This window comes from Crocodylus siamensis, chromosome 15, assembly GCF_052110815.1.
Source record: "Crocodylus siamensis isolate JL-2025a chromosome 15, ASM5211081v1, whole genome shotgun sequence".
In the NCBI taxonomy this organism is placed as follows: Eukaryota; Metazoa; Chordata; order Crocodylia; family Crocodylidae; genus Crocodylus; species Crocodylus siamensis.
Window position 1 is genome coordinate 29,994,764 of NC_143409.1, and position 26,532 is coordinate 30,021,295.

Consider the following 26,532-nt stretch of genomic DNA (forward strand, 5'->3'; position numbering starts at 1 on the left):
CTTTCATTCCAAAGTGCACCACCTCCATTTTCTGTGCACTGATGTGCATTTCACCACTTATACAACTGCATGTGGCGTAGCACAGTTTACCTCAGCTCACGTCCAGAACAGACTCAATTAATTGAGTCTGCTCTGAAGCGGCGGATCTCTGGCGTGTTGCAAGAAAAAAAGTATATGTATAAATGCCCTAAATTGTCAGCTTTCATAAAGAATTTTTGTATTATGTTATTCTTTGGTCCAGAAGTAACTCAAACATTTGTTAGCAATCTATAAAATCCCATTTCCAAGATTCACAAATACAGGTTTCTCCTAATGATAATTAATATGCTGTGGCCTGAATTGGCTTCTCACCTGAATGCATCCTAGCAACAGCGGTGAAAGGCAATATGATATTTATAAGATGTATTTGAGTAATAGTTAGTCTTCTAGAATTTTAGATCTATTCAGTCTCTCATTTTGCACAAGTGTGAATTACTTCACAAGACAGTGAGGAATTAGGCCCAGTGAGTAAGAACTACACTGGGGAAAACCAGTTCTCCCACAGTCTTTAAAGACTTTACCTGTAAAAATTAAATGAAACCTATAGTTAAAACCCATTCCAAATTCATTTTTATGTAATTTCTGTGGATGGTAAAACCCAGATTAAGATGAAGAAAATAGCATGTTTGAAAACCTCTTAAGGCCACCAAACTACTGTGCAAAACACATGCTTCTACAGAGTAATTGGTGAAAAAGAGAGTAGACATCAATAACCACATAATGTTATTTTTGTCTATACATGCTCTTTAATGCACATTAACATATTTTAATGCACGTTAAAGCATCACAGAGGGCACTTTTACATGTGCTCTGAGGGTAAGGGGGAGTGGCACTTCAATTAACACAACTGTCTGAGAAGCATTCTAATTAAAGCACCACCATGTCTTGTGTATCAGCACCCCCGTGCTTAAAAATGATGGTGGTGGCACTTGAACTAAAGCTCATTCAACTTTAGTGGAAGTACCCCTGCCACCATTTTTAAGGGTGGGGCGCTGATACACGAGACGGAGGGGGCTGCAGTTGCCCCACTCCCATAGACTTGAATAAATGGGTCTAGAATTCCAGTGTGCCAGAGCAGCCTCCACACTCATGTAAGGTTCCCAAAAAAATGTGCTTTTTAGCTAATGCACATTAAAAGAGACTAATGCTCCTTTTTCTAGTACTTCACCCACTGTGTAGTTTTATCAACTGGCCAAGAAGCCACACACACACGCACACACTTTTTGATAAGTTGAGACCCATTCCTTACGTGCAGCAGACTATAGCTGAATAGTTAGCAGTGTATACCAGTATAGATTTGTTTTAGTATACAAAGTATGAAAATACCACAACACATATCACTGCTCTCCCAGGAGAAACCACAAGATGTTCAGTCTGTTTCTCCCAGAGTAAAAAAGGTCAGTCCAAGAAAAACATAATCTAGGAACAACCAAGGTTAAATCTTTCCCATGAAAGTTTCTCCTTGAAGAGTGAATGTATGTACATGCCCATTATCCTATGACCCCAGCTGACTTCCTGCCCTTTGGGCAGGGGGCTGGACTCAATGATCTCCCGAGGTCCCTTCCAGCCCTAATGTCTATGAAATCTATGAAATCTATGTATGCAAGTTAAACACTGATTTTCAGTCATTTAACCTAAAGTCTGGATTCTGTAGTGTTCAGACAACACTGATATATGAGGCCAATAAAGACAGAGGGAATTTAAGCATTTGTTAAAAAAAAAAAAATCTAAAAATTTAAAACTTCACCATATTTCTAAAGGAGATTGTTTTGCCTTGATCTAACATGAAAAATGAGTGTCTCAAATCAGTCACTTTTAAAGTACCAATTCCAATCTATAATTGCACTGAACAATACTTTGGCCAAGAAGGAAGGTTTATCATATAAGTTCCAACTCACTCTCTGCAAACATAAAGGTGTTTTAGGATCCATTTTATACCAAGCTCCAACAGTCTTAAAAATTTGCAGACCAGTGGCAAGACAAGAATTTCTAACATGTTACAGCATGTATCTTTAGGAAACTGAAAGGTCAAAGAGTTGGGAGGAAAGTGGTAGATGTTATCTAAATGCAATGATGACCTCTTCAAAAATAAAAGAATTAGGAGGCTACATTCAAGTCAGTTTTTGTAGTAGGACATACAAATTTGAGACACCGCATAGTCATCCTTATTATTTGAAGCTATAATATATGTATTTCCCCATATATGTTTTGTAGTATAGCTGAATGTGCCTCCTGTAACATTGTCATCTGCTTAGTAATTACAGTGATTTAGCCTGAGGGTAATATGCAGTACATTTTAACAAAATACTATTTGTATTCTTTTGGAAATTGAGGTTTGCTGGGCTAAAATACATAGGTCCCAGCATAGAAAACTACTTAAGTACTTGCTTAATTTCTAAGCCAGTACGTAGTCCCAAGTACTCATGCTTAAATTTGGGCATAAGCTTTATTGCTTTGTTGAATCGGGGCATTAGATTGGCAACCTTTTCAGTAGTACATGCCTTCCCACAGTTTTAGTGCTTTCTCATGGCACCCACAAATGACCTTCATGCTTACTTTTACTTTAAAATAGACTGCATTAGCATAGACACATGCTATCCTTAGAATTGGGGGCCTCAAGATGTATTTAAATTCTTTTAATTTGTAGAGAATTATAAACCTTAACCTTGTTTTGCTATAATAAAGCATACATTTTCATACATTTTCCTCACAACTACTTTTGATTTGTAGTAGTTCTCTATCTGCTATATTACTTTTTAATTAAAGGGACCACTTAATATCTCTTTCCATATTTTTCCTCATGTTTTCCAATTTTAGATAAGGAACATAATGAATTTGTATGTTTAACGTTGATGTCCCATTAGTATAAGGTTTGTAAACATGTTTACACAGTTAAATACGCTGCTATGGCCACTGATATTAAATGATAGAAAGGTTTTCAGTAATGCAAAAAAAAAAGTGTTCAGCTAAATTCTTTCTTTGGTTATATAGCCATGCAAGCCCATTTAACACTAAAATGTTAGTGATGGCGGCTGTAGCAAAATTAATGTTATTTTTGAACTCCCTAGTATCTAACGTCTTTTTAGAAGCATACATTTTAAGAAAATAAACATTTGAACCTTTCAAATGGACAAAATAATTGTTTTTTACCTTAAAGATACCATTCTGAAAACTGTTTTCAGTGTAGAAGTGGTCTTCTGATTCCTGACAAATGTTTGAACTGAATTTAGAACATTCTTTGCTTTAAAGTCAGGTTCTTGCCAATAGTGGAGTAAGCAAAATGGAAAGAGCTTGACCTTAAAACAGAAGAAGAGCCTGAGTGGTGACATATTCTGCTGATTAAATGCTAGAAGTATGGGATTTGTTTATATAGGAGCAAAGAAATAATGCAGATCTAACTTTGAAGAGAAACTCTGAGCTACTAATATAAAGAATTATTTCTTTTACAAAGTTATAAATAACCTGACATAAAATCCAAGCATTTAACTGTTTGATGGAGTACTGTGTAGTTAAGAAGAATAGTTGCACTGTGTTTCAGTTCCTGTTTAGTAAAATTATTAACTCCTTTATACAGACTGGAATTGACATTATATAAATAATAAATAAATAGAAAAGAAACAGTAATAGTTTGCATACTTATCATGTATTTTAAAGGTCCAAATGTTTATAATGGACATGTTCAAATTTGGAACAGCATTCACATGAGATTCTGAAAATGGCAAGTAGTTTCCTTTTAGACCCATTAGCTTTTTAGCCTAAACTGTCCTAAGAGAGTTGCATCTGAACATGGAATAAATCGCAACAGAAGAACACAGTCAAGTAGAAGAGAACATTTTAATGCTTCACTTAGCAAGGAATGAAATATTGTTGAGAAGGTTACATTTTTGGGTAGTTAGTTTCATCCCAGAAGAGTAAGTAACAAATTTTGTACAAATATCTGTGGGCCTTCCTTAACTTCTGTGTATTTTTCTCTTAAGGAGCTAAGGAGCGTTTTCCTTCAGTAAATTTAAAGTTGGACTTCTGTTTAGATGGCAGAATTAGACCAGTTAGACCTTCCCCCTTTCCAGGCTACAATAATTCTGTGAAACTTCTTGTTCGCCCAGATAACTACAGTTTCCATCGTATTGGTCAAATGACTGAGAATATCATTATTCTAGAAAAGTGATTCTCAACCAGGGTGCTATGGCATGCTGAATTGTCACAAGATCCTTTTAAGGTTGCCGCATGGTGGTACATACTATTATCACTGTCAAGTGCTCAAACACCTACATGATTCACAAGATAAACCTCAAAGTTTCAAATAGGAATCCACAGTGTCAAAATATTCTGACCTTTTGTGATCTGAGCTTTTCACAACAGAAGAATGTTCTGTTATTTTTCCAGAGTCAAAAAACAAGTGAAAGCTAAGAGCTGGCATTTTCCAAGGGGTGCCTTGACCTTAGTAGGGGGTCCTTGAGTCTGCAAAGGCTGAGAACCATTGTTCAAGCAGTATGGAATTTCCTCACACAATTAGTCATGCTAGAAAATGATGAAATTGCATTATTAGTTGAGGCCTTTGGACAGCTTCAGACTTCAGTTCTCCTACACAAAGTACTTCTCATCAGCTCCAAAGCTGCAAGGAACAGTTCTTCCTTTTTCCCTTTTCTGCTATGGCTATGTCTTCATCTCCAGTAGCTGTATGACGAGGTGACCATATTTTTCAGCCTCTGTGGATTCAAGAGTTCTAGCAGAATTGTTTAACTTTAGTAGGTGCCGAGGCAACAGGAAATATATTGCGCTTATTTGTACACTTTTGTCAGCAAGACTCCTGTTCTTATCCCATGGGTTCAGTTCTTTTGCTTTCAGTGCAGTTATGCCACAAATGCCATATACAGCCTAAGGTTTAAAAGTAATGTAAACTGAACTGTATGATATGTGCTGTATTTTCATAGTACATGTTTAACAGAATACTTAACTGGAATGGTCTGACTTTGCGTACTAGATTCCTGGGAGGTGACTGGTGAGTAGAGCAGCTGGTTGGCAGCTTGGGAGCTCGGAATGAAATCCTAGCTTTAGTGGAGAGGCATCAGTTTTGAATCAGTATCTTCTTCTATGGGTCCCAGTCCTGCAGACATGTATACATGAAGTTACCTGTCTGCATAAAAGTAAGCTCATGGTTCAGGGAGTCTGCCCACTTGCACAAAATTAAGTGTTTATCAAATCAAACTATAGCTTGCTTTTTTCCCTATTATTTTACAGTCCTAAATGAGGACTGTAAAATAAGAAGTGAAGTTTTTCAGTTATTCTAGAAGTTAGTACATTATTCATTTTTCAAATAATTCTAAAACAAAATTGCAGTCAGAATATTTAGTAGGCAGGGAATGTGTTTTCTTTCATGCAACTTCAGAAGGAATGAATTCAATTTACTCAAACCATTTTAAATAATTGATCTTTGAACTGAGATATGCAGAAATGGTTTCATCTAAAAGAATTTCCTTGGAAAACATATGAGCACCTGAAAGAGAGAGAAAACTGGGGCTCCAGTCCAGCTACAGGATTTGCTACAGAAAATGCCTGAATGCATGCCCTTGACAACATCTAAAAGCTTCTAAGGGATATTCTCCCAGCATGTTTAGGGTTTGTGACGTGAAGCCACTGCTTTACCAAGCTACAAAAATGAAACAAAAGTCATAATAATAAAGTACATTTTCATGTTCTTAAGTGAAGCTGTTATCAAGGGCTCCCAGGTGCATTATGCTGTATCAGATTGACATTGGCATTGTTCTGACTGCATCTCCAAAAACAAAGTCTGATAAAAAGATGAATGGGTTCTTGTGAATGTGCCATAGTAGATGGGAGGTATTGTTTAATGAGTTCCTCTGATAGATAGGAAAGCACCTTGGCTAATTAAAATCTCCATGTTTTTGTTAGTTTGTTCCTTTAACTAATTTTGAAAGCCCATTTGCTCATTCTTCCTATAAAGCCTATTGCCAAGTTTGTACCAACTCTATTTTAGCATGTGATATAGCAACTATACTTGCTTTCTTTTTTCTTTAAGCCAAAAGACACTTTTAGTGGAAATAATATAGCATTATACAATAACTTTTTAAATAAATATATGACCTTCTTGGCACCAGAGATCATATATATATTTTATGGGTTTTAGTGTACTAAATATATGAACAGTGCTTAGTAAATACTAATAATATTAGGAATAGCTAACATCTGCGTGTGTCCTGTTGAGATTTTCTTGTGATATATGTTTAACTGAGACCTTGACTTATTTGAATCTACTGAATATTAACTAGCTTAGTTACTTCCAATTCTTGCCTTTGCCACTAGTTCTGTCCTGCCTATGACCTGATGATTAATTAGCCTCTTGAAAAGATAAGTCCATCTTTTCCTGTTGGATGAAGGCAGGAATAACTGACATGAGTGATGCCTTTACAACACTGAAAATGTCTGAATGGGGCACGAAAACCTAAATCTATCACTAGATCTAAACTAAATACTACTTACAGGGAGCATCTATGAGATGCTACTGCACAGTGATACTTGTATAAGCAAGTACTAAATAAATGCTCAGTAACCAAAGTTACTGTGCACTAGCACCAGCAAATGCCTTTTAAGTGATGCTACTGCACAGTAGCCTAATACTACTTCACAGTAACATCTCTGCATGTTTTTTGCCACACAATACTACTGTGCATTAGTATCAAGCTTCTGTGCAGTCAGCTTCTTATGTTGGCACACCCTAAAAGTTAGGTCTTCCAGTCTGCAATAGTCCTTGATTCAACTTCTACACTACAGGAAATGCAGAAAACATCATAATTTGGGACTAAACTGTCCTCTTATTCCTTGTAATAAAATGTTACAATATTTAGCGTACAAGTTTGGAGTCATTAAAAACCAGTGATCTTAACTGAAGTTAATCTTTAAATCATTTGAAAGTAGCTGGCAAAATTTTAAATGTAATTAGTCTGTATCACTTGCTCTTTTTAAACTCTTGAAATATGTAAAGTGTGTTCAGCTACCACTTGAAAATAAATCTCAAGACAATTGATTACATTTTATTGGGTCTTTGAAGATATTAATTTAGAAGCATGCATCTTTAAAAAAAATTCAAAAAACAAAATTGTGTACTTTGTTCAAGGTATGTTACCATCTTCAACTTCAAGTTGACTAATTTCAAATGTTTGTTTCCCAAGTTTTTGTATTCATTTATTCTGCAAGTTTATAGATTTTTGATGGTGAAGTTTTAGTTTTCATAATGAGAAATCTATTTTACAGTTGCAAAATATATAGACAGCATTGCTATTCAATTATAATTATACAGTTGTTAAGATTTGAGAATCCTTCTAACAGATTGGTATGAAGTTATATTTTTAACACTGACATCAAAGATTTGCCTTTAAACTTGAGATAGAACTGCTGATCTGCCTTACTTAAAGGAGCTGAATTTAATTAGTTATGAAGAATTAATAGGCGTTCATAGATTCATAGATACAGGGTCGGAGGGGACCTTGCAGATCTAATCCGACCACCTGCCCTGGGCAGGAGAAAAAATTGGGCTCAAATGACCCCAGCTAGGTAATTGTCAAGACTCCTCTAAAAGACCCCAGGGTAGAAGCCAGCACTACTTTCCTTGGAAGTTGGTTCCAGATCCTAGCCACCCTGACAGTGAACTAGTGCCTTCTAATGTCTAGTCTGAACCTACTCTCTAATAACTTATGGCTGTTATTCCTTGTTACTCCGGGAGGCACTCGGGGGAACAAGGTCTCTCCCATTCTCTGCTGGTCCCCCCCTAGTAAGTTTATAGATGGTCACCAGGCCCCCTCTCAGCCTTCTCTTGTGAAGGCTGAACAGGTTAAGGTCCCATAGCCTCTCCTCATAGGGTCTGCCCTGCTGTCTCCAGATCATGTGAGTGGCCCTCCTTTGGACCCTCTCAATGCTGTCCACATCCCTCCTGAAGTGTGGCGCCCAGAACTGGACGCAGTACTCCAACTGCGGCCTGACCAGTATCGCATAGAGGGGGAGGATCACCTCCTTGGCTCTGCTTGTGATGCATCTGTGGATGCATGACAAGGTGCAATTAGCCCTACTGACCTTGTCCTTGCATTAGCAGCCGATGTTCATCTTGGAATCGATAATGACTCCAAGATCTCTTTCTGCCACAGTGCTTTCGAGACAAGAGTTCCCCAGCCTATAGGTATGCTGCTGGTTCTTACTGTCCAAGTGCAGCACCCTGCACTTGTCAGTATTGAATCCCATTCTATTCTCGTTTGCCCACCCCTGTAACCTGTTCAGGTCCAGCTGTATCCTGTCCCTCCCTTTTAGCATGCCCACCTCACCCCAAATCTGGGTGTCGTCCGCGAATTTAAACAGGGTGCTTTTCACCCCCTTGTCCAAGTTGTTAATAAAGAAATTGAACAGTGTGGGCCCAAAGACAGAGCCCTGGGGGACTCCACTGCTCACATCCCTCCAGGTCGAATATTACCCATCCACCACCACTCTCTGAGTGCAGCCCCTCAGCCAATTTGCTATCCATCTGACTGTGTAGGCATCAGTGCCACAGTCACCTAGCTTTTTAATGAGAATGGGGTGGGAGACTGTCAAAGGCCTTCCTAAAGTCCAGAAAGACTACATCCACCGCGACACCTGCATCCAGTGATTTTGTGACCTGATCGTAGAAGGCAATCAGGTTGGTCTGACAGGACCTGCCTCTAATGAAACCATGCTGGTTGCCCCTGAGCATCATTCCTGCTGCCGGCCCTTCACAGATGTGCTTCTTGATAATCTTCTCAAAGAGCTTCCCTGGGATCAAAGTAAGACTAATGGGCCTATTGTTGCCCAGGCCCTCCCTCGTCCCTTTTTTGAAGATGGGGACCACATTGGTCCTCTTCCAGTCATCCAGCACCTGGCCAGAGCACCATGAGTGCTCATTGTGTCGTGCCAGGGGCCCTGCGATAACCCCTGCCAATTCTCTCAACACCTTGGGGTTGGAGAGCATCTGGACCTGCTGATTTGAACATGTCCAGCCCCTCCAGAAGTTCTCTAACTCAGTCCTCCCTGACCCTAGGCCTGGCGGAGTCTCTCATGAGTTCATCCGGAATCTCTGTGGGGGAGTCCTGGTCCCTGCACAAGAAAAAGGTGGCAAAGAAATTGTTAAAAAGGTCTGCTTTTTTTCTCCGGTGCAACCACCAGGTTGCCTAGCATATCCTGCAGGGGCCCCACATTACCCAGTGCCTTCTTCATACTCCCTATGTATTTAAAAAAAGGACTTTTTGTTGTCCGTGATCCTTGATGCTAGCCCTAGTTAGCTTTAGCTTTCCTAACAGCCCCCCTACAGACCTGAGCAATGGAGGTATACTCCTCTTTGGTGATAGCCCCTCCCTTCCACTAGGTATACACCTCCTTTTTGGCAATCAGGCATTCCCGAATGCCCTTGGTGAGCCAGGGGGGCTTTTGAGCACTCTTGCCCCCGTTTGATTCTTGTTGAGATTGTCACCCCTTGGACTTTGAGTATCGTCTCCTTAAGGAACGACCACTCATCTTGGGCACCCAGTTCTCCTACTCTCCAGGACCCCAGTGCCTCTCCTAACAATCTCCTCAACTCATATAAGTTGGCCCTCTTGAACTACTCCCTTGCTGCAGGCCTTTGACACCCTGTGCTGGATGGTGAATTCCAGCAAGCGATGATCACTGTCGCCCAGGTGGTCAAGAGCCTGGAGTTCCCTCACCAGGTTGTCGCCTGTGGCCAGGACCTGGTCCAGCAGGGCAGTTCCCCTGGTGGGACTGTGCACCTCCTGGGTTAAGTGGAGGTCCTGTATCTCGGCCAGGAACCTACGTGAACATTCCGACCTGGGTGACTGCTCCTCCCAGCAGATGTCTGGGTAATTTAGATCACCCATGACAACTACATCTCTTACCTCAGGTGCCTCCATAAGCTGACCCGAGAATTCACAGTTCAGCTCTTCCCCTTGGTTGGGAGATCTGTAGTAGACCCCCACTGTTAAGTCCCTTTCCCCATGACCCCCCTGTATTCTGACCCAGAGCACTTCAGCCTGCCCCTCCTCCGACCCCATCCTCCTAGCTGAGGATGTGTATTGCTCTTTGACATGGAGCGCCACACCCCTGCCCTTCCTCCCCGCTCTATCCTACCTGTATAGTCTATAGCCCCTAATATTAACAGCGCAGTCGTGGAATGAATCCCACCAGGTTTCTGTGAGCCCTACTATGTCTGGGTTTGAACCAGCTATCTGGAGGGAAAGTTCCACCTACTTATTCCCCATACTACGAGCACTGGTGTAGAGGCATTTAAGGCCATGAATTGGTGCATGTGCCACCCCCCCGACTCCCAGGATTATCTGGACCCTTATCACTTACCTGGGTACTCCTTGTGCATATCACCTGTCTTGGTTGGGAGGTGTCCTCAAGTCCTCCTGTGGCCCCATCCCCCAGCGAAGCTAATTTAAAGCATGCCTCACGAGATCAGCCAACCTGGAAGAGAATACACGCTTGCCTTTAGAGGAGAGGTGTAGCCCATCCCTCCCAAGCAAGCCCATATGCAAAAGTATGGGTCGTTATCCAGGAATCCAAGACCTGCCTGGTGGCACCAGCTCTGTAACCATCGGCTGACCTCGCCAATGCAGGCCTCGTGTCGCCATCCACGTCTACTTACCAGGAGAATAGAGGAGAATACTACCTGTGCCCCTGTCTCCTTGAGTTTGGCCCCCAGGACCTCAAAGTCCTTCATGATGTGGTCTGGGTTGCCTCTGGCCGCATCATTTGTTCCCACATGGATAAGAGCCATAGGGTATTGGTCTGAGGGTCAAATGTAGGCTGGGATCCTCTCTGTGATATCATGAACCCTAGCCCTCGGCATATAGCAGACCTCTCATGCCACGGGCTCAAGTCAACAGATGGGACCCTCCATTCCCCTTAGGATGGAATCCCTGATGATGAGGACCCGGCATTTCTTCCTCATGGTGCATCCCCTCTGCGCCGTCTGTGTCATGCATGGAGCGGCACCCTCCCTGCTGGAGGCATCCCCTTCGTCCTTCCCCACCAGGGCTGCCAGGGCCTTGTATCTGTTCCCCAGTTGTACCTGGGGAGCCTTTGCCACGCTAGCCCGAGCAGCCCTGGTTCTGGTGGATACCTTCTGCTACTCCTCTGTTGAACGTGTCTCCCGGAGGGTCTATACGTTGGACAACTGGTCCTGCAGTGAGCAGAAATAGGAGTCAATTTCGTCCTCTGCAGCCCTGATCCCCCACAGCCTGCTCACCTCAGCCTGCAGCTCCTTCACCTGCTCCTCCAGAGCCTGAAGTCAGGTACAGGAGGGACAGGCAAGGGAACCACCAGACCCCCGCTTCCCACCGGCTGCTGGGACTCCACCAAACCGCCCCCATAGACAGGGGGGGCAAGGGGAATATGGGGACACATTAAATCAAGATTCAAAATATTATCTTCAGGGGAGATACCAGACAGTGTTATCTGCAGGGGGGATATCAGATATCAGGGAGCTCACCAGACACTGGGACCCAGTCACACAGCAGCTTCAGGTCCGGAGGTGTGAATTTGAGACTTGCTCTGGATTCACACCAAAGGCCATCCCCAGTCTACAAGTTGCAGATGAGTACCTAGTCACTTGAACTGTGGAATAAAGCACAGCCCAATGTGTGATGCTAATCACATCATTCCTTATGCTCCAGAAACTGGTATGCTTTCACCATGCTGACCCAATAAGTCATCCCTGCTCAGCAGACCTGTGGCTTTTATTTGAGTTCACTGAAACAGAAAGTCCCCTATTCTTATGGTTCTTCTGTGTAAAGGTTTCTGACATGTTTGCATATGAATGTGTCCCTCCCCATGTTAACAAGGTAAAGCTACCCCTTCCAAGATTTTGCCCTACTACTGTATGCTTCTAAGGGAACTCATTAGAGGCTCCAGGATCCAGCCTGAAAAGTAAAATATCTTTGAGCTCTTAGCAGGGCCACCACACACCATTACCTGCAAGCTCTGGGGAAAATCCACTCTGGAGTTATTGGAAACTTTGTGTTTAATAGCAACTGAACAAAGAACTTCTGCCCTCTGCTGCTTTCCATTGAGGGCATGGGATCATTCCAGGAGCTGGGAATGGAAGATCTGTTGACACGTAAGTAAAACTATCCCAACTCGGATTTAAGGCAGAACTTACAAGGGCAAGAAATAGTGAAGATAACTGTACCCTTCAGCAGACACTCCAATTTTTATGCTGAAATTCTGTCCTAACATAAAAGTGAGACTTTCTCTACCACCATCTCATCCTACAGGGTGGGAGTAGTTATACTTTATTTGATTTATCTTCCTTTTATTTCTGGACCAATGTGCACATCTACACATGCCCTGACGGTGCAATAACAGTCCATACTGTGCTGTGCCAGCAGTGCACAATTATTTTTAGCTGCTATATCACCATAGCAATGCACTATGCTGTGGAAGCACGTTGCTATGGCAACATAGTGGCATCACAGCTTTTGCCCATGGATGCTATACCGCCATAGTATGTTGCTATGGCAATGTAGCATCACATATAGACATGCCCACTATGTAGTATATTGCTTACTTCAGCCCTTTTAGAATCTGTCCAGCTCACTCTGGAAGGCTAATGGTATGGACAAATGAGCAAGTTAACACGGAGTAAGAGAGTTGGCTACTCTGCGGCAAGTGTCTATGTGGACCACTTACCCTGTGGCAAATGCAAGGTGCTTTACTCCACATTTCATTGATATACCAGGCTAACTGTTAAACTTTTAGGAATGGTTGTTTTCTTTTTTCCCCTACAAAAACCTAGTGAGTGATGTCTTACATTTGTACAGTAAATGTAGTAAATTTTAGTGAGCTTTTAGTCTGAGAATAAAAGGAAAACGGAACAAGGAGCAACAGTCTCAAGTTGCAGCAAGGGAAGTTTAAGTTAGATATTAGGAAAAAATTTCTCACTAAAAGAGGGTAGTAAAACACTGGAACAGATTACCCAGAGAAGTTGTGTACTCTCCATCCTTGAAGGCTATTAAGTCCTGGCTAGACAAAGCTTTGGCTGGGATGGTCCTGCTTCAAGTAGGGGGTTGGACTAGATGACCTCCTGAGGTCCCTTCCAACCCTAATTTTCTATGATTCTATAAAAGAAACAAGATTCCTAAGACACCCACAGAGAACCCTCTGCTTTATAAGAACCATATATATGTATCTTGTGGCCACTGTGTTTTTAGGTTCAGCTTGCTTGGTTTCCATATACTTTCAGAGGATTTTGAATGTGCAGCACATAGAATTGCAGGCTTAGTTCACTTTATGAATTAATTGCTTTCCTTTTGTCTATAGACCTGTTGGTGTGTCTTTTCTAGCACAGTTTTTAGAAATGCATCTTCATTAAAACTAGGTAATTCTTCATATGATAATGAATGTCAGACAGCATTCTGTTTCATATAATTTACTCTTGGCTAAAATTGAACATACAATCATTGTAAAATAACAGGGCTGGCATTAAGGGTAGGTGTCACAGACTGCCATCTAGAGGCATCAGAAATGAGTTCTGTTCTGACCTTTGATAGAACAACTCGTTTCTGATAGAGCACAACTCCTCAGCTCTGTGGAACCAGGGTATACCTCTTGCTCCCTAGAGCATGACAAATACCTAGTGCAAGCAGAGATGCTAAAGTCAGGTGAACCTGATGGAGGTGGAAGGAGACTAAGAGGTCAGTTGGTTAGATAGTGAAGAAGTGTCACAAATAGGTACTTCCAAAAGCATTCCTGAGTGATAAACTCCTCCCTCCCCCCTTCTTCTAATGAAGAGCACCTCAGATCAGACGTCCTACCTACCAGACTCTCACATTACAACGTTATTTACAGGTTTGCCAACCTGACTCTCCTCTGCTGCGTCACTTCCCTGAATCCCTAACATTGATGACCAATAGCAGAAAGATGCCCCTTTCCTATTGAAGTCCTCCTTTATCAGTATCCCAGCCTTTACTGAAGGAAAGATAGATTTATTTTGTATCACTTTCAAGTTGTGTTCTTGTCAAGTTCTGAGCTGCAGTTTATATGATGATACGGTCTTCAACACAATGGGTGTTACAAGATTGCTTTTATTTTTAGTAGTATTTAACTTAGGAGTGGACTGTGTTATTAGCCAGAATGACTTAAATGCTTAACTTTAAGTATATGATTGCATATTGGGGATTTTAACTCTAAAATGTAGCTGAGAACTCTTCAGTACTGGCAGTTTAAGCTTCATGTTATAAGTTTTAGTTGTGGCTTTTTATTTGTGGCCAAACAAAGCTACAATTAAATATGACCACATATGGTTATTGCGTTGTTCTAACTACCAAAAACATGTTTGCTGTCCTTCTGATAGCTTCATATATTGTAAATGTGGTTCAGCCAGTCTGTGGAAACATTAGTAACCCATATCTTCACAGAGTTATTTACCTATTTGTTGTGCGTTGGACAAAATGCAGCCTGGGATAAGTAGGCGATATCAAATGGAGGTTTTCTGAGCTGCAGCCAACAATAAGGTAGACAAGAGAGTTATATGAACATTTTTAAAGCTCCCAACAAAATGCACTTTTTTTTTTGCACTATATCATTTGGATTAGCTCTTGCAAATAGTAGTGTAAATTGTAGGCTAAGTTTAAATTGTCCAGAAAATGTGTATTAAAATAGCGTAGCTTTTATTCATTTGATATAGAGGCCTCAATTAAGCAAAACATTCAAGCACACACTTAGGAAATAGATTCTGAGCACCTACATGGAACCGAAAATTAAATATTTGCCTATATTCTTTGCTGAATAAAGAAGGCCAGACAAACTGGAACTTTTAACTTATGTGCTGAGCAAGCTGAAGGAAAAGTAGCAGGAAAAGCGAGTTATAGGTAAATAATCTGGTTCAGGTAGACAGTAGAGAATCAGCCCTCCCCTTTCCTCACTGAATTGTGGAAAGGGGGAACTCTAGCTCAGGTTACAGGCTCTTATGACCTCATTACTGTGGTCCTGCAACCTTGCCAAGGTCCTTCAGCAAAGAGATGGAATGAGGATCTGAAATTTCTGCTGTTAAAAAAGGGGGAAAAAAAGAGTAGTCTTGCAACAGTCCTTTTTTATCATAAAGAAGGACATAGGGGCAAAGATTTGGTTTGTTTTCTTTGCTGTTTTTATTAAGCCAGGGTGCTGAGCGTATTTCCTCCAGTCCCTGATACTGAACTAGGAAGCTTTATTTTCATTGTTTTTCATTAAGAAGGTAATTCTTTTGTGGGTTTGTGCACAGTACATATTACCAGTCTATCATTTTTAGTAACCATGTTAAATACAATGAACTGAAATCATGAAATTGATTCCATATGTGATAAATACCAGACTTAAAATAATCAGTATATTAGCTCGCTACATTTAGTGGTGATGCTTTCATAGTACAACTGAACTTTAAAACTGCAGGGGAAGGAAGGACATGATTTAAATACTAATTCCATTAATTCTATCTGGCAGCTTTGGAAAGAGGTCACTAATAATGTTCCATTTTGAAGAACTACACAGAGTTGATAATGTAGGATGAGAAATAGAGTATCCTAAAAATTCCCTTTCCTGCTTGTTTGTTATGTACAGTAGCCATTAACAAGAAACCAAAAAATTCTCTCCTTCATTAGTCAAAGGTGTATCCTTTGCAGTTTCTTTAGCCTGTGCTAGAATGTTTAAATTAACGACTTTTAGTAGCAGAATTAAAAAGAATATAAAGTTACAGAAATATAATTGCAAATGTAGAGTTGAAAATGTAACAGGTAATTACAAATTCTAAAGTGACAATCATTTACTTATAGAATTTATAACTGATTATTAAAGAGCAATTCATCCAAACGCTTTATTGATAAATAGCTGATATTTTTTCCCAGAAGAGCAATGTTTGAAAGTATGCCCGATTGTCACATATTTCGTTGTCTTTTTAAAATTCCTCCTGGATTTAAGGGAATTAAGACATTTCTATCAACATTCTCTGAAGGGTTTTCAGTGTCTTTTCAGCTATTGAACTGAAAAATGTGAACTATTACTTTGTTGATCTTGTTTTTAAACTGAACTGCATTATCAACTGAGTGTGTTCTTAACATATTGTTAAAAGTGCTTTGAAAACTTGTAAATCCCTGTAATTTATGTTCCTGTGGTCTCCACTGCTTCTTTCTGTCCTTCTGGTTTTAATTTGAATGCAGTCCTGTCTGGGTGTGTACCTGTAAAATTGTGTTTTTCCAAGTACAATTTACAGGCACGACCTTAAGTTTTACAGTGTTCCTAACCTTATAGGAGCTTCCTCCTGTACTGGAAAGCCAACTTTGGGTCAAGCAGCTCTTTCATATTACAATCGTTTAATCAAGATTACTTGGAACAGATCTGATTTTGACATTTCTTAGTTTATCATCAGGACTTTGTAGGAGTAGTGAGTAAATTAGGAGGGTTCCCCTGCAAGAGACCATTAATGACATTGCCTTATTTCTTAAGATGTACACAGTTGTAAACCGAGCCTGCTTCATGACAACAGTCCCATTTATCTAAACAATTCTCCTTTTAGAGTCAGTGGCACTGATAGAAACTGAGATAAGAAATACAGATGGGAGGATCTTTCTGAGTCTCTACTTGCTGAAACTTATTGCTGTGCAAGTTACAATCACCTTTTCTTCTCAGTGCCTGAGTGAATGCATAGCAGACATCTACAATGAAACATAGTCTTCTATAATTGCTAGAGAGAATTCTAGTAAAGGGTGATCGAGCATCTTAAGGGTTATTTCATTGCTGTGATCTTTCTTGGTTATTTTTCTGAAAACATGCTTGTCATTTAAAAAGCATGTGTTGTTTGTGTTTGTAAATTATTATGCATCTTTGTAGTCTTTCTCTCTTTTATGGCACCAGTAGATAATATATTTCGTTGTAGTCTTCAAACGGCTATTGTTTTTTATTTCTTTATTTAAATGACACAAAAAAAGGTGCTTGCATCCTTGCAAAATAACCTCCATGATAAAACAGGAATTACTTTAATTAAATGTTTTAGGCTTTTTTTAATGTGTTAATTAAATGTTTTCTTCTACTTAGGCATTGTTTCTTGCCAGTTAATGGAAAAGGAAAAACAGAGATTTACATGTCTAGCACAGGTGTTCTAATGCTATGTTACTTTCTATTTTCAGGTAATTGTACAATCTGGTCGTCACCCCACAGTGCTGCAAAAGCTATGCCAGTTGCCTTTCCAGTATTTCAGTGATCCTCGCCTAATCAAAGTGCTCTTCCCTTCACTAATAGCTGCTTGTTACAATAACCTGCAGAACAAGATCATTCTGGAGCAGGAGATGAGTTGTGTTTTACTTGCCACATTTATTCAGGTAGATATTCCAGTGATGTACAATTACACACAATATTATTACTACAGTTTGTTTTGTCTTCCCTGTGTTATGTGCAGTTAATTGACTTTAAATAACAGGAGTAAACAACATAAGTACTTCAAGATATCTTTCACAGATTTCTTTTTTTCTAAACCATAGATTATTTCTGTACTTGACGCTTCTTATAGTACTGAAAGATTACAGAGCAGTAGAGCTTTTCACTGTCCCATGCAGGAATGTTTTTGTTAAGGTTACTGGACATATTGATGAGATTGCAACGGGATGCAGCTGCTACTTAACAAGTCCTTTTCTATTTTTAAAGAACCTTATATATTGCACAGCAGTATTTGCCTTGTATAGTATACCTATTTAAATATAGATGCACTGTTTTATACTAGGTACCACAGATTTACAGAGAACTAAATGATTGAGATAGATAGATCTAACTGTATAGTGTTTAGATATACGCACATGCACACACATACGCACATGCACATACATTACACAAATGTACAGAACACACACTATAGCCCTGATCTTTTCAACATTTGCTCAAGCCTGTATTTCACTGAAGTTGCTGAAGCTACTCTCAGTAAAGGTTTCTGCAGGATTGTGTTCTCTCTTTAATTTATATTCTTTGCTTTCTCCATTAGATTGTATTTATTTTTCATAAATACTATTAACTATTTTCATATTAAAAAGTTACATGTAGGTTTTGTCTTTTTTTATTTGAAAATATATTTTTCAATTATAGAACAGCCTTTAGCCATCAAGTAAAAGCCATAGCCATTGACAAAGCAATGTTATATGTAACTGATGACTTAAGACTTAGTGAATGGAGAAAATGAAGTGTGCTTTTTTTCCTAATTCATTGCAGTTAGTCAGAAGCTGGACTGGGTAGATTTTTGGGGAGAAGGCATAAAAGCTAAATATTTACTCATCTTTGGATGACATCAAACTTTTGAGTATAACTGTTTGTATTTTTATAATTTAAGATACTAAAAAGTATTACCTAATTGTTGCAAGGGACACTAGAATTTTATATTGAAAAATAATTCATCTCAATCTCATATTGCCATGCCATAAAAAATCATGTTTGTTTTGATTTAGTTATTAAAGTAATGAATAGTTCTTGTATGAAAACTCTGAACATTTGAACTAACTTAAAAAATATAAATAAGCTCCATATACAAATTACACCACTTTTCTCAACCAGAAGGGGGGAAAAAACACTCCAATCCTTTCCAAGATAATTAAAGTTATTTATCTTGCTTTCTCCATTGTAGGAGAGAAGTTGGCATTTGAGAAATGGTCCCTGATAGAGTATGGTCCTTGACTGAGTATAACTAAAGTTACAAAAGTTAAACTAATTTTATTAAATATTAATACTGGTTAGGTATTGTTTTGATTTCTGGTTCACAAGAATATACATAATTCAAAAGCTAACACAAGCTACAGGTTTATCGGGGGCTTTTTTTAGTTTAATCTTAAAATTAAAATTCCAACAACAGATCTTCATCTGGTGAGAATTGTCATAGTTTTGCTGAGTTTGGCAGCCTGACAGTTACTACCACCTAAAAACCTGACCCCAAATGTTTAAAACACACAGAAATTAATTCCTTTTAGAATTAAGGGATTTTTAAATGTTGACAAGCAAACAGTAGATTTGCATTAGCCCGTAAATATTAACTTGCTGTTATCAGAGGCCGGACTGCCATCTTTAGGCAGCAAATCTCTCATTTGGTTCAGTTGAGTTTCAGTTAAGGATTGTGGGATCTGCCCCCAAGATTAGAAAATAAGATTCTTCCCATACTAGGAAATGCAGAATGAAATCCTTCTCTTATTTAAATGTTTGGCAACTTACAAAAAATATAGTTGTGTTTGAGAAAAATGTGCGATGGTATGTCAGAAGAAAACAAGTCAGTCAAACTTCACAGCTATTCAGATAACGCCAGCCTAAAAAAAGATTCATTTCCATTCTCTTCACCTTCCAACTAATTTGTACTGCCTCTAATTCTAGATGTATTGTGTTAAAACAGACCAAAATATTTAATAAAATATACTTGACTGGATACAGTCGTGCTCTTATGTCAGACCACACATCACCTATATTCAACAGATACCTAAGCAAAGGGCCTGAACCTGAGAGCCCTGCTCTTCTAAGTATTAGTGCTGCTTACTTGAGTAGTCCCAGTGCCTACTTATGTGCCTCAGTATGTTGGATTGAAGTCAGACAGTCCCCATTGGCTTCAATGAGTCCAGGATCAAGTCCTAGATGAGTTAGGATTATGCAGGATTGGCAGATAGACACCCAGATTTTATTATGGTTGAAAGTTGTTATACAGTTAGTCGTAGTGTAATCAGCCCTGTGGGAAAAACTTCCATTGATTTTTCATACTATAGGTAAACAGAGATGATAATATGTGACAACTGAAGAAATTGTAAGTGTATATTCAAAGTAGAAAGTGCTAATGTGACAAGACAATTGGGAGGGGGGTTGTTTGTTTGTTTGTTTTAAATAGCAGTATCTAGAGTTTCCTTTAAAAAATTATAATAAAAAGTAATTCTGATTCCTTAAAAAGGCATTAAGGTTTGCCCCACTATGCTGAGTATGCAAAAAAAAGTTTTTCTTAAAAGTGTATACTTTAAAGATCAATAGTTTTTGTATTTTAGTTAATTTACAGGTTTCAAAGGGGTTGTATTTTTTTGTAACTGTAAAGAATAAGAATGCTTTTTAAAATTCTCCTTCATATAATGCATATAAAAATAGATTTGTTTTATTTTTATAGGACTTTGCACAGAGTTCAGGCCAAATGGATAACCAGTCTTCTCAATCACGGGGTATGTCTAGGACATTTATAAAATTATCAATTCTATAACAAAAAACATAGATATTAAGTTTTGCTTTGATTCAGCTTTCTAGCATCAGCTTTCACTGTAAACAGAATGCAAATAAAATGCCATCACAAATTTGGCAAAACTCTTTTAGTTCAACTTATATGACTTGCAACTTGTAGTTTTTGCTGATTATAGTATTATATGTTAAGGATATGGATATTAGTTGCCTTGCGATGTACATTAGAGCAAATCCTTACACACATATGTAACTTTAGTCATGTGAGTGACTATTTAGGGGTTTTACGTTTTTCTTCTGTTCATCTAAATACTTTTGGAATGTAGAATATGTTTAACTGCTGCAGACTAAATTTTTGGAAAATGTTAATCTGAGACTGTCATGGCCTGTTAGACAGCCTTGAGGCCCAAGTGTGCTGAGGATTCAAGAGCTGATCTTGGATTCTCTGTATTCTGCACACAATACAGTGTACCTTTTTAAAAAATATATGAATAGTGTCCTTACTGTCAACCCCAAGTTCAAAATTTAGGCTTTGTTATAAAACAAAATGTTACGCAGTATGCACTATTAATAGAAATGTCTTCATGCCATTTTTGAGCTATGTCATAATGTAAATTAAACTCTTTTATTTGACTTGAAACAGGCATGCTCCTGTAGTTTTGGCAACACAGGCATTATAGTGCTGTGTGCATGCTAGTGAAACATGGAAAAACAAAGTGAAAATTTACTTTTATTTTCATTGTCAAACTGAATGAATTTCAAACATGAAAAATGTACTTGGTGACAGGTGTTTGTCCAAACAAGTTCCCTTTGCATCAAACAAAGCTTATTACCAATATAATCAGTATATTTTGGTTTATTCAATAGTTCATTTACATACATTTTACAAAAGCCAATATTCCATTAAGTAAACATTTTTGGCTTTTCATTCTATTTCACTCTGAAAAGAGTTTTGATTTAAATTTAAAAAATCCAGTGTAGTGTGAAGCTCAGTTGTGATCATTTACAGTACTCTCACAGGCTGCTCCTACAAACTTTCCCTCACAGGAGCAGACCCAGTTAACTTCATTAGGAGCACCCATGTACAAAAGTGTGTGCAAAATAAATTCCTGATTTTATTGGTTTTGTACATAAGCCTTTTCTCATGCATGGGTCCTCATTGAAGTAATTAGAAAGTAAGTGCAAGATAGAGTTGATCTGTGGCTGCCCTAACATGTAGCCAAAGCTAAACTGCAAAAAGGTGAATAAAGCCCTCTTAATACATGAAGCAGAAGCCTGAGCCTGTAAAAAAAAAAAAAAAAAAAATTTGCCTTGACCTTATTAGAAGCAGGATATGGCCTCCCTCTTTGCTTCCTCCTAAATCTGTCTCTGTAGTTATGTAAAATTATTCTTCCTTTTCAGAGCTGGGGGAAAGAGGGGTAAAAGAGGTGAATCAGGTTGAATTGGCCACAGTGTTTTTCTCCTGATTTCATTACAATCTTATCTTGAGAAGGAATAGTTTGGTAATTTTACATTCTCTCTTCAACAGAAAAATTCTTCAGTTCCCACGATTATCTTGAGCTGTTTAACAGATTCCCTCGCCAGGCCTGGGAAGAAGCACGGCAGTTCTTCTTGAAAAAATAAGTGTGTTTTTGTTTTCATTTTCAAAAAATCTTACATTTTAATGTTAAGCAGTTTGTTAAGTACATTCTTTAAGAATCTGTTCTGGAAACATTTCGGTATTCTAAATACTTATGCTGTAGATATATATATCTATAGATAGATATATATATATATAATTTGCACTATTTATATCATAAGTACATTAGATACTTTAAAATGTTATCTTGTAATTTTGAAAAATTTGAGTTTATTTCATTTCTATACTATGCCCTGGTTTCTGTGATGTGGTTACTTCTTGCACTGCAAAACTGATTAAATTAGGTTCCAGGTATAGAAAATACTATGTTCTATATATCTTGTAATAAAATAACTTATTCTGTCTTTAGTGTGACTTTATGTTACAAATGTTGGTATGGTCAAATTTCCATAAACAACACAAACTCATATATAGAAAAATAAGTCTTGTTGAGTTATACTTTGAATTAATCCAAATTCTGAAGAGTTTAACCTGATTTGACTTGGTTTAAAGTTTGTTCCTCTTTTAGAACAAGGTCATTTGTAATAAACTTTTTAAACCACACACATTTTTAAAGTTTCAGTAAGACTTTCATAGTTGTTAAAAAAAAGTGTGCTTCATCTTGTTACTGTTAATATAGTGAGTTTTCATGAAGCTTATATCAAGTAATATTAAAATATGTAATTACAGAGTTTGTTGAAAATATTTTTTTCCGAATAGCTAAGCTACAATTACTCCACAAAAATATGGCAATATCAGATGTATGCTGACCCTGGTGAACAGGAATACCAAACAGGTACATATAAATGTGAGATGAGAGAAAAATGTCTCAAGCAATTTACGGATATTGTTCACATAAGTAAATTAAAGCACCTAGCTGGGGTCATCTGACCCCAGCGTTCTTTCCTGCCCAGGGCAGGGGGTTGGACTCAGTGACCTACCGAGGTTCTTTCTGACCCTAACATCTATGGATATAAAAAAAGCACAGCATAAATGACACTATAAATCAAGGCCCACATGTGATCTACAAGGAATTAAGTTTCAGCCCTTGGCCCCTGCCCTTCTCAGTGTCCTGTCCCCCGCCCCTTCCCCAACCCAGTTGCTCCAGTTGCAAGGGCTCCAAGCTCCCCCTACCTTCTCTGGCTGCTGCTTCCTGCCCTCACCCAGGGGGTGGGGTGACGTGGCAGGAAGCAGAGGGCGTCTCTGGGCCTGCACAGGCATGCAGTGCAACAGTGGAGACCTTTGCATGGCGACCTGTGGCTTGCCGTGGTGCAGCCTGTGGGGCATACAGCCCCCAGCCACTGGGAATTTGGAGAGCCCTATTATAAGCAAATAATAATGTGTAAATAATGTGATAGCATTAACTTGCATTGTCTTTGAAATAATGCATAAGGCCTATAAAATGTCTCTCTACACTTTAGAGGGCAGATTAGTGCAGGCCTGGGAGTGCCCTGCATGAAATAAATGTCTTGAAGAATCAAGGCCATAGAGTGTTCCCCAGCACACTCTTGAGTTATGGATTTTAGCAAGCTCTTCGCTGTCCTTCGTTTCTTCCCTTACTTTTCTGTAAAATCAAGACCTTTCAGCATAAATAGATGTTTTTGCGCTTATAAGCCAGCTGGCTTCTAGAACTATTGATGCTGCAAGTCATTATTTGTAACAATATGATGTATGGCAACTGCAGATGTTCTGATGGCACAAACTTAGCCTATGACACCATGGAAGAACAGGGCCAGTGGAGGAAACAACATAGAACCTGGAAAATCAAACTGGTACCAGACAAAAGAGTGCAGAACATTGTCGGTATGATTGGAGTCACAGGCACATTCACAGTGCTACATAATGAATAGTTCAATGTTAACATTATGTAACAACGTTACTGTGTACTTCCCTTGCAGCCTTTTGTCCAAGGATGCACGTACCCCAAGAGCATGCATTAAGTAAGCCTCAAACAACCCTGTCATGCAGGTATATTACAAGATTATAAACTCTTTGGGGCATGGAGAGTCTTGTTTGTGTTTTTACAGCACCTACCACAGTGACCTCCTAGAATAATAAAAGTAATAAAAGTAACAACAATCTTACCCCTAATTTAACAGGTCAGGAGGGATGAATCCAGTCATCCCTGCTCTCACAACTGAGCTCCACGCTTGAACTCTGTTATTTTTACTTCACGTTTCCTGTCTTTGCTTTCTCTCAAGTCCACAGCAAGCTCTCACATGCAGGATATGGACAGGATTGAGTGCTCTGTTTTCCAGTGTTTCCGAGCTGTGGCCATGATTGTGAAGCAATCTCCTGCTGGTCACTAAGTGCTGGCAGTGGCAGTCAGCTACTGGATGTAAATGTCATTTGCAGCTGGAAGGACACTCAAGCTCACAGTCCTACTGTATTTCAAGGTTACCCACTTTCATAACCTAGAGGGAATTGGGGATTGAAAATTCCTAGAAAAAGCAAAATGCAAGATGGCAAATATGAAATTTTCTGTTGATGTGGAGAAGGAAGGAAAAAGAGGGCATTTTATGCCCTGACTCTGCTGCCAGTGTTTGTTATGAGTAACCAAATGAGCTGAGGGGAAAGGATTAAAGATAGGTAGCCTTTTGGTTCCTTGTTAAGATCTCTAAACCTATTTAACATATCCATCTCACCGACTGGAAAAGTCTGTGGTTCTTGGAAATATGAAGCATTTGGGCTACAAGAACCATTAAGCAAACAAGATTTAGAGTCTTTGCAGACAGGTCCCAGAAGGATCATTGGAGCACCTTTGATCACCAAGGATTCATTCAGACTTTTTTTTCTGAGACTGGAAGGTGGAGTATAGTCAGTGCTTAAATACTTTACTCAGTAGAAAACAGCCTATTGCCAAGGCAGGCTAAGGAAAACAAGGCCTTGTGTGAATCTGGATGGGCTTAAACCAATGGTGCTCAACCCCCATGGGCCAGATCAGGCTCCCCGCACTTTGTCATCCATCCTGTGGGGCTCTGCTGTAAACCTCTGCACTAGATCCACTGTGCAGGGCAGTGTGAGGCCCAATCCTGTCACATGGAGCCAGGGAGAAGTTGTATAGGGCCCCCAAGCCCTGATCCCAGTGCACACAGGCTGGTGGAAGTGGTATGGGGTTCCAGGGCCCTGATCCCAGTATGCTGGCCTAAGCAGAGGCAGTGTGGGGTCCCAGGGCCCCAATCCGAACGCACCAAATGGGGTAGAGGTGATGCAGGGCCCAGAGCCCAATGCCCACATGTAGGACAAGACAGAGGTGACTTGGGGTCCTGGGGCCCAATCCTGGCATGCAGAAGAGGATGGAAGTAGCACACATTCTGGGGGCCCTAATCCAAGCACACAGGACTGGGCAGGGACAGCACAGTGTTATGGGGCCCTGCTCCCAACACATGGAGCTGGGCAGAGGCAGCATGGCCTGGATCCAGGTATGCAGGCCCAGTGCTTGAGCACAGGGTCCAATCCAAATCACAGACTGGCCCCACACCACTCATTTGGCCCATGGGGCCAAAAGGTTGAGTCCCACTGGCTTGGACCATCTCTTTTTTCAGGTCACAGTTTCTGCTTAGGGTCTGGAAAGCAGTTCCACTGATGCCCAGGACTGAGGGCAGCACATCTGTGGATGAGGTGAACAGAGAATCCAAAGGGCAGAGGAGAGAGATCACAAATTACAGGCAGATAACAAAATGGTAAAATATATATAAAGGAATGATGAGCTGCTTAGTCTAAGCCAAACCATCAGGTGAGTGATGTCTCTTGGAAGCCATGAGTCCCATTAATCTTAGGTGCTTTGCTCCAGGGGGAGCCACCACAGAATTTTGGACCATGACTTTGGTGCTCCCTCATAATAATTTTAAAAATTAAAGCCAAAAACCTGGCAATACCAATCCTCCGCATAGGTTGGTTGGTGAAAACCAGCTGGGGTTTCAAGGGCACTTGCTCTCTCCTGCTTTTCTAGCTGTCACTGCTTTGCTTTTTACAAGACCAAAAAGTCTTTAATCTTTAAATCCTGCCTGAGTGTCTGGATGTTTTGGAGGCAGTGAGATGAGGGTTAGGAGGGGTTTCTGTCAGTGTGGCTCTGCCTTAGAGCAGCCCAGGCCTGGTCATGGCTCTTCTCTTAGCATTCACCTGCTCATCACCAGGGGCAGGCTCCCCTCGGGGGTATCATTTGCAGTCTGCTGGCCTTGCGTAGGAAATCTCGTCCATTTCTCCCAGACCTTGCTGTGCTCCCTGCACATCATTCACTGCCTTTATTTTCAAGCCATGCATAAATCATGTTGTTACTGGCATCTAATAAACGTGCCACAACTCTGATTAACCCGAATGGTGGAGACATTTGTCCTTTTTGACATAAAACTTCAAACCTTTATTTTCCCCTTTAGCAGGGGAGACAATGGGGAGTTGGGAGCTAGAATTCATGGCAAAAGAGAAATGAAGAGACACCCTGTGTAAAGCCACAGGAGCTCACACCTAGCAGTGTCCTGGGCCTGGTCCTACACTTGGGAAATTGTCCCCCAGGCATCTGTCAGGGCTGAGCAGAGGGGACAGGCAGAGCTGCCCCAGCCTCTGGGCCTCTCCTGTTGCTTTATTTGCCTTCAGTGCCGGAGCCTTTCCTCCCCCACAAAAGGCAGAGCCCTGGCAGCCCTCCTCACTCATCCTCTAGC

General features: G+C 39.9%; 1 protein-coding gene across 7 annotated transcripts in view; it reads left to right on the forward strand.

The window, feature by feature from the left end:
• Positions 1-22,239, forward strand: part of SCAPER (S-phase cyclin A associated protein in the ER) — a 378,523-nt gene extending 356,284 nt beyond the window's left edge. For 6 of the 7 annotated variants that reach the window (XM_090028843.1, XM_090028845.1, XM_090028844.1 and 3 more), the window contains 3 exons: positions 17,211-17,402; positions 20,192-20,243; positions 21,785-22,239. In XM_090028843.1, the coding sequence (XP_089884969.1) occupies positions 17,211-17,402; positions 20,192-20,243; positions 21,785-21,879 (339 nt within the window). In that variant the 3' untranslated portion in view covers positions 21,880-22,239. Of the gene's footprint in view, positions 1-17,210; positions 17,403-20,191; positions 20,244-21,784 lie in introns of those variants that run through there. The other variant, XM_090028849.1, reaches the window with a different exon arrangement.
• The last annotated feature ends 4,293 nt before the right edge of the window (positions 22,240-26,532 follow it).